Source organism: Triticum urartu, chromosome 4A, assembly GCF_056163025.1.
Source record: "Triticum urartu cultivar PI428250 chromosome 4A, HENAU_Tu73, whole genome shotgun sequence".
NCBI classification, from domain to species: domain Eukaryota; kingdom Viridiplantae; phylum Streptophyta; class Magnoliopsida; order Poales; family Poaceae; genus Triticum; species Triticum urartu.
In genome coordinates, this window is record NC_141876.1 from 567,430,847 (window position 1) to 567,439,777 (window position 8,931).

Sequence of the window (8,931 nt, forward strand, 5' to 3'; positions counted from 1 at the left end):
CCGAGAAAAGGAAAGGAATTTCAAACATAAGGGTGTCAAGAGTCGACCCTGAACATGGAACTTATTGGTTTTTTAATTCCAAAAACTGCAAACAAAGTCCCAAAACATGAAACTCGGCATGGCATCAATATATGATCCCTAGAGTATGCAATTAAAATCTGAGAAAGTTTTGCAAAAGTTACGGCATAAAATGCTTAGAAACTGAATCATCTCCGAGGAAGAATCGCGGTTTTGAGAAGGAGCAAGTCTGATTTGAAGGCGAAGCGTCTATGGGTGAGGAATAGAGTTCTAGATTTGAGGAACTCATGGTGTACCTTTTCAAGCACGTACACCACGAATTCAAAAAAGGTTGCGAATTTGGAAAATGCTATGAATTTGAGAAAGTTTGTGAATTCAAAAAAAGTTCGCCGATTCAATAGAAAAGTTTGCTGATTCGAAAAAGTTCAAGAATTTAAAGAACAATCATGGATTCGAAAAAAAATCATGGATTCAAAAAATGTTCATTAATCTAAAAAGGAGCATGAGAAAAAAGGAAAAAGGAAATAAATAAAAATGAGAAAAAGGAAAAAGTGAAGAAAACCAAGAAAAATCCGGTTCCGGACAAACCAAAAGAAAAGAGCCACAAAAAACCATTGCAGGTGAAGATGCTAGTATGGGCAGGCCCACTTTAAAATGCCCGGGGACATGGGTGCCCTGTACGCTCCGCTCCGACCCGTTGCCTAAGTTAGCCTTTATCTTTATCTTTATATTGAATTTGAATAACAACATAATGTGGATAATGAAGAACGGAAAATCACATGCGTGTGAGTTTAATAACTTGCCTAGCTCGCCTTCGCTTCCAAGGTAGCCGGCCATACATTTTTATGTATATAATCAGCTAAAAAAACACTTCACTACGAAGTAATCTGGAGATTAGTCAAGTCAACTCCTCGTAAAAATATAATCAAATGAGCATGCGATGTGTGCACATTTGTGAAGTTTTACTGATTTGACGGTACGCACACATTTTAAAAAGCATCACGGATGACGGATGGAGTGATTCGCGCCTCCCCGATCCCAACCCAAGCACCATATATACACTTCCTCCCAGCTCAAGTTCCCAAACAAAACACAAGGTAAATCTTACGAGCTACACAGACACGATCCAGTCAGAGATGGCCGAAGGAGGAGATGAGCTGAAGCTGCTGGGGTCATGGTCGAGTCCGTATGTCACGAGAGCGAAGCTTGCCCTCGCCGTCAAGGGCCTGAGCTACGAGAACGTCGACGAGGACGTCCACAACAAGAGCGGCCTCCTCCTCGCCTCCAACCCCGTGCACAAGAAGATCCCCGTGCTCATCCACAACGGCGTCCCCGTCTGCGAGTCCATGATCATCGTGCAGTACATCGACGAGGCGTTCGCGGGCACCGGGCCGCCGATCCTCCCCGCCGACCCCCACGAGCGCGCCGTGGCCCGTTTCTGGGCGGCCTACGTCGACGACAAGCTGGTGTCCCAGTGGACGAACTCGTCCAGGGGCAAGGCGGGGGAGGGCAGATCCGCCGAGGCGATGAAGGAGATGGTGGTGGCCGTGGAGGCCCTGGAGGGGGCCCTGAGGGAGTGCTCCAAGGGGAAGGACTTCTTCGGCGGCGACGGCGTCGGGCTGGTGGACATCGCGCTGGGGAGCATGCACTCGTGGCTGATGGCGATCGAGGCCATGTCCGGCGCCAAGGTGTTCGACCCCGCCAGGACCCCGCTGCTGGCGGCGTGGATGGAGCGTTTCGGCGCGCTTGATGCGGCCAGGGCGGTCCTGCCGGACGTCGGCAGGGTGGTCGAGCTCGCCAAGATCAGGCACGGACAAGCCGCCGCAGCTTCAACTTCATCAAACAACAAGCAGGAGTAGCCGGCATGCATGGTGGCATGACCTACGCGTGTGTGTGTGTGTGTGGACTGTGAAGTGGGCCGATGATGGCCGGTGTTTACCTTTTGATTGTTGTTTGTACTGTGTCAGCGGGTTGATGTAATACTACTGCTACTGTAATGGATCTATTGACGAAACTGGTCTGCGGTTTACAGATGTGCGAGCAGTTTATCCCGGGCCAGTTATCAGGTTTCTCACTGGACATCACCTGCTGCTGGATGGATCCACTGTGAACTGGTTCAGGGTGAGGGGAGACTGTCTAGATCACTGCAAACTGTTGATAGTGGCGGCTGCAGCCTCTGGGAGAGGGGTCAGAACGCTTTCTCCCGGGCTTCCGCGTCCGCGGCTCGGGTCCGTGGTAACTGCCCCTGCCCCTGCCGCTAGGAGTCGGACGAGAGTAAGTAAGGGCATCTCCACCCGCGCTCTCAGGAAGATCTCCCCAGACGATTTTTTCGCGCCGGCGCCAAAACAAGGCCCAGTTGTGTTCCCAGGAGTCCGATTTTCGTCGGTCTGGGCCGAAAACAGCTCCGGCAGACTCAGGCCGAACCCGGCGCGTTGGGGAACGCCCGGGGGCGCCGGGGCGAACTGTTTTGGCGCGAAACAGCCGCGGGCCCGCCGCGTCAGCGACACGGCGCCTCGTCTTCAGCCAACGGCCTCGGTTCCCGCGGGGAATCAATGCCAAGGCTGCCGCCGGTCAGCCTTACCATTAATTCCTCACGGGCGGCGCGTCATGGGACGGCACGTCGACGCCTCCCCTCCCTCGCACGCGTACACACGGGTGCGGCGCGGCTATATAGCCGGTGGCCTGCACTCGGCTGTGCCCACATCAGCCCCGCCCCCCGCCGCCGCCCAGCTCCTCCATCTCCCTACCTCTCCCGAGCGTCGCCGCCCAGCCCCTCCCTCTATCTCTCTACCTCTCCCGAGCCCGTCGCCATGGCGGAACGCTTCCCCGGGGACGAGGCGGCGGCCAACGGCTTCGGCCGCCGTTCGCTCCGCGAACAGGAGTCCTGTCTCCTGTTCTAGGCGAACATCCCGGCGCCGCCGGACATGCGCGCCGGGCCGACGGGGTGGAGGCTCAGCGCCGGGGGAGTGCCCATTCCCCCGTTGCCCGACGCCGTGGCGAAGCCGAAATACTTCGCCGAGGAAGTCGAGGTCGTGCGCGCCTCCCTCACCGACGCCCAACTCTCCCTCCCCCAGTACGCCGCCGACAACCACGCAGCTTGGGCGGCGTATTTCGAGCGCCGCCAGCAGCAGCGCTTGGCGTCCATCAACGGCGTGCCGGTGGTTGGTGGCCGGCAGAACAGCGAGGGGCGCCACCTGTGGTGGGGCGTCCCCGGCCGCACACTCGAGGGCGTGCTGACATACCTCGAGGGCGGCAACGACCCGCCGTTGGCGTACCCGGCGAGGGCGGCCGCCCCGGCGCAGCACCGACGCGCCGGGCCATGGGCGCCAAGGAGGTTCGGGTCCTCCTCCTCTTCTTCCTCCTCCCGATCTACATCGCACTCCTCCGGCACTCCGGCCCTGCTCGGCGTCAAGGCCGAGCCCGCGGCGGAGACGCCGCTCGGCCGGCGCACTCGCAGCGCCGGCATCGTCATCAACGAGGGCGGCCGGCGCGCCTACTCGTCGGCTCCTCCTCCGCGCTTCGTCAAGCCAAAGACGGAGCCGGGCCTCGCGCCGGTGAAGACGGAGCCGGGGCTCGCGCCGGTGAAGAAGGAGCCGGCCGCGCCGATGACGACGGAGCTCGACGACGACGCGGCCCTGGAATGGGCGCGCAAGACTCCATAGCGATGGAGAAGGAGCGCCTGGAGAAGGCGAAGGAGCGCCAGTGCGCCGCCCTGCTTCGCTTCGCGGAGCGTCGACGCGGCCGCAACGAAGGCGGAGTTGTCGTCATCTGCGACAGCGACGACGAGGACGACGATGCGCCGCCACCAGTCCGCCATGGCGACGCCGGGCAGGGGTCCAGCAGGGGCGCCCGCGTCAAGAAGGAGAAGGCCGACGACGACGATGGCGGCGACGGCGGCGACTTCAGCCAGTTTTTCCTTTAGATTAGTTTATGTATATGTGCTATGTAATGAAAATCCGCGAACTTCGCCGAAATGTGCCGAAATTTATCGTGTTTGGCCGAAATTTATCGTGTTTGGCCGAATTTTATCGTGTTTAAGCCGAACTTCGCTGAACTTCTTTTATTTTAAAACGTGCCTGGGGGCGGCCCTGGGGCCGGCGGCTGGGGACCAACTCGCCCCAGGCCCAATTTTTTGCGCCGGCTCACCCCCAGGCGGTGATTTTAGGCGCCCCCTGGGGGCCAACGGCTCGAGATGCCCTAATGGCGGTGGTTGGCAATGGCAGCTGGTTGGTGGCACAAACTCGCGCTTCCGTCAAAGCAAAGGCTTCAAGTGTGTTCTCCCGGCTCACTGGGTCGCTGAGTGCTCGCCGGCCGCCTGCTCCACCCCGCCTCTCTACCGCTCTCCCGGTGCTTGCAAGGAAGATGGAGGCCCCGGGCAGCTTTCCGGGGGCGTGCCCGGCACTGGCTGTAACACCCTCGATGCGGCTATAGCTCCCACGTGTCGAGGCACGACTTAGAGGCATAACCGCATTGAAAGCAATGTAGCAAGTTAGGCAATCTTCACAACATCCCATGTAATATAGATAATAAAAGGGGAGATACATAGTTGGCCTACACTCGCCACGTCAATCAATTACATAAATAGCATTACAACATTCAAACACTCATGGCCCGAGTACGGCGCCAAAATAAAAGAACAACCCAACATGCGACACGGTCCCGATCATCCCAACTGGGCACCATTACTGATCATCAGGGAAAGACACGTAGTAACGGCGTGAGTCCTCGTCGAACTCCCACTTGAGCTCAAGCGCGTCATCTGGAACAGAATCATCAGGCCCTGCATCTGGTTTGGAAGTAATCTGTGAGCCACAGGGACTCAGCAATCTCGCACCCTCATGATCAAGACTATTTAAGCATATGGGTAAGGTAAGGTAAATATGTGGAGCTGCAGCAAGCGACTAGCATATATGGTGGCTAACCTGTTCGCAAAAGAGAGCGAGAAGAGGAGGCAAAGCGCGAACGAATAACTAGAGAGCAACCTGCGGCAAGCATTACTCCAACACCGTGTTCACTTCCCGGACTCCGCCGAGAAGAGACCATCAGGGTAACTTACACTGTTGATTCATTTTAATTAAGTTAAGGTTTAAGTTATCTACAACCGGACATTAACAAATTCCCATCTGCCCATAACCACGGGCACGACTTTCGAAAGTTCAAATCCCTGCAGGGGAGTCCCAACTTAGCCCATGACAAGCTCTCACGGTCAACGAAGGAATAGGCCTCCTCCCGAGGCATGCCGATCAGGCTCGGTATCTCGGTTCTACAAGACACTTCGACAAGTTAAAACAAATCCAGCAACACCGCCCGAATGTGCCGACAAATCCCGATAGGAGCTGCACATATCTCGTTCTCAGAGCACACTCAGATGAGCCAGACGTCGGGTAGGCCAGCCCAGAGTTGCCCCTGGTAGCCCCGGACATCGCTCGGTTGGACCAACACTCAGAGGAGCACTGGCCCAGGGGGGGGGGCTAAAATAAGATGAACCTCGGGCTCCGGAAACCCAAGGGAAAAATAGGCTAGGTGGCAAATGGTAAAACCAAGGTTGGGCATTGCTGGAAAAGCTTTAATCAAGGCGAATTATCAAGGGGTTCCCATTATCACCCAACCGCGTAAGAAACGCAAAATCCGGGAACATAACACCGGTATGACGGAAACTAGGGCGGCAAGAGTGGAACAAAACACCAGGCGAGAGGCCGAGCCTTCCACCCTTTACCAAGTATATAGATGCATGAAGATAACAAGATAATATAATGATATCCCAACAAGTAAATAATGTTCCAACAAAGAACGGTCTCCAATCTTCACCTGCAACTAGCAACGCTATAAGAGGGGCTGAGCAAAGCGGTAACATAGCCAATCAACGGTTTGCTAGGACATGGTGGGTTAGAGGTTTGACGTGGCAATTTGAGAGGCATGATAAGCAAGTGGTAGTCATCGTAGCATAGGCATAGCAAAAGAGCGAGCATCTAGCAAAGCAAAGATAGTAGTGATTTCGAGGGTATGATCATCTTGCCTGCAAAGTTGTCAGAGTTGACTGGACCCTCGAAAGCAAACTCAACGGGCTCCTCGTTAGCGAACTCATCTCCCGGCTCTACCCAAACAAGACAAACAAGCAACAAGGACACAATCAACCACGTGCAAACTCAAACAACATGATGCAAAGATGGTATGCTATGCGGGATGCAATATGTGATGCATATGCAAGATTTGACATGGAACGAATGAACCTGGCCTCAACTTGGAAATCCAAGTGTGCCACTGGAAAGATGAGATGAAATCGCTTGAAAACAATATAAAGAACGCCGGAATCGGAGTTACGGTTTGGAAATGGCAAGCAATTCAAATATGACCATGTTCTGTAATTTACAGCAAGTAGTCGACTAGATGCAACAAGAAGAACATGCTATAGCACTCAAACATGGCAACAAAATACATGGCAGGGATCCTCTCATGATGCTTAACAAAATACTAGCACCGGGCTACGGCCAATTCATCCATTAACAGGTTCAAACAAGCATGGCAAAAATGCATTTGGTAAACAGATTTCAGACTTAGTGAAATTAACACTTGTCTGGAATCTCAGATCAGGTAGCACACTTTGAAGCATGAAAACTATATGCTAGAGGACCTGAACATGGCCAAGTAGAGCATGGCATGGAGCTACTCAAAGAGCTTAACAAAAGTACCTTAGTTACCTTGAGCCAAAAGGGATCGGAAAATACATTTGCAAGGATGTGAACATGGCAAAAATATAATCAGATCACAGACTTGGTGAAAAACTGGAGCATGCAAAACAGATATCAAGTAGGCATGTTTACGAGCTCGATGCACTCACTATAGAGCAAGTCATGACAATTTAAGAATACACCCATCAAGAATACACAAAATACAAGCTAGACATGGCAAGAACAATAACATAGCATGCACGGATCAACTACAACATCCTCGGCAAAATTGCTAACAAGTAGACAACCTGCTCAGATTCATGAAATGACAAAAGTAGAGCTCGATTTACTCAAGCTAGGGTGCTCCATAATTGCAAACAAAAACATGGATGGATAGAGCACTACAAGATTAACAAAACATCCTTAATGATTATCCTCAAAAGAGGCACGGATCACTAGAAATCAACATGAACATATGGCAATTTGAGATAAACAATTCAAGGACTTAGTGGAAATGCTAAGTCACTGAAATCAGCATTAACGAATGCTCCACTTTGCAAGCTTGTGCTAGTCACCACACACATCATAAAAATACATGGGTTGCACCTCTGGATAGATGGCAAAACATATAACAAAACTCATGTAGAGCTCAGGGACATATCATGCACACAATAATCATGGCAAAAATGACAAATATCTAATTGGAGCAGCAGATCTGACAATTATCTCAAATAGCATTCTTCTAACAGCATTTCGGGCATCAAGATAAACTCAAATGAAAATGATGCAGTGAGATGAAATGATGTGCTCTCTGAGACGAACATTTCGGTATGCTATATTCCCAAAACAGAGCTACGGATGCAAAATTATGATGCGATGAACATAGCCAAATATTTAGGGTTAGGGACGGAAAGTCAACCGAGGCAAGATCCGGATCCAGATCTGGCCGGGCGCGTTTTACGAGGTTCGCCGGAATCGGAGGTCGCCGGAGCGGGGATGACGCCGGTGGGAGAGGTGGCCGGAGTTCGTGGCCGCGGTGGCCGGCCGGAGTCGGACGAGGACGGAGAGGAGGCGAACGGCGGCGGTGAGGGACACCGGCCACGGGGCGTCGGGCGGTGGAGCAGTGGTCGGTTCGGGCGGCGGAGCCTCGCCGGCGCGGCGGGGCCGGCAATGGCGCGCGGCGGCGTCGGGCAGAGGAGCCTGCCGGCTCAGGCGGGGACGGGGCAGGCTCGGGCGGCGCGGAGGGAGTGGGCTCGGGGGCCCGCGGCGGGCCTCGCGGGCCGGCGGTGCTGGCGGCGATGTGGGGCGGTTCCCACCATGTGGCAGCACGGGATTGGCGGCGGTGGATCGGGCGGACGTGTCCGGTGCGGCCCGGACGTTGTCCGGCCGCGCGGATGGAGCGGGGCTAGGGTTTGGAAGAGGGGATCCGCGAATTTTGAGGAGGGGGTCTTTATATAGGCATAGAGGGAGCTAGGAGAGTCCAAATGAGGTGCGGTTTTCGGCCACGCGATCGTGATCGAACGCTCTAGATGATGGAGAGGATTTTGGTGGGTTTTGAGCCAACTTGGAGGGGTGTTGGGCTGCAACACACACGAGGCCTTTTCGGTCCCTCGGTTAACCGTTGGAGCATCAAACGAAGTCCAAATGGTACGAAACTTGACAGGTGGTCTACCGGTAGTAAACCAAGGCCGCTTGGAAAGTCTCGGTCCAATCCGGAAATGTTTAATCCCCACACACGAAAGAAAGGTAGAAATGACCACCGGAGGAGAACGAAGCGCCGAAATGCAAAACGGACAACAGGGAAAATGCTCGAATGCATGAGATGAACACGTATGCAAATGCAATGCACATGATGACATGATATGAGACGCATAACAACGACAACAACACACGGAGACAAAAACCCAAACCCGAGAAAATAAAATAACTTAACGCCGAAAACGGCAAGAGTTGGAGTACATATTGGGTAGATCATATCCGGGGTGTTACAACACTCCACCACTACGAAAGGATCTCGTCCCGAGATCTAGGACTGAAAAAACGCCGGGTACTCGGAACGGAGGTGATCCTCGCGTTCCCAGGTAGCTTCACGGTCGAAATGGTGTGACCACTTGACTTTGAGGAATTTGATTGACTTGTTGCGAGTCTTGCGTTCAGTCTCTTCAAGAATAGCAACGGGGTGCTCATGATAAGAGAGATCTTCTTGGAGCTCAATGTCTTCGAAGTTGACGGTGCGGTCAGGAGT

The 8,931-nt window shown here is 53.6% G+C and overlaps 1 protein-coding gene across 1 annotated transcript; it reads left to right on the forward strand.

Moving 5' to 3' along the window:
- The first annotated feature begins 1,060 nt into the window (after positions 1 to 1,060).
- Positions 1,061 to 2,032, forward strand: LOC125552850 (putative glutathione S-transferase GSTU6). The gene is given in 3 exon segments (XM_048716546.2): positions 1,061 to 1,836; positions 1,839 to 1,903; positions 1,905 to 2,032. Coding segments are annotated over 3 exon segments (807 nt in total). The 5' UTR covers positions 1,061 to 1,154; the 3' UTR covers positions 1,965 to 2,032.
- Positions 2,033 to 8,931: the final 6,899 nt, after the last annotated feature.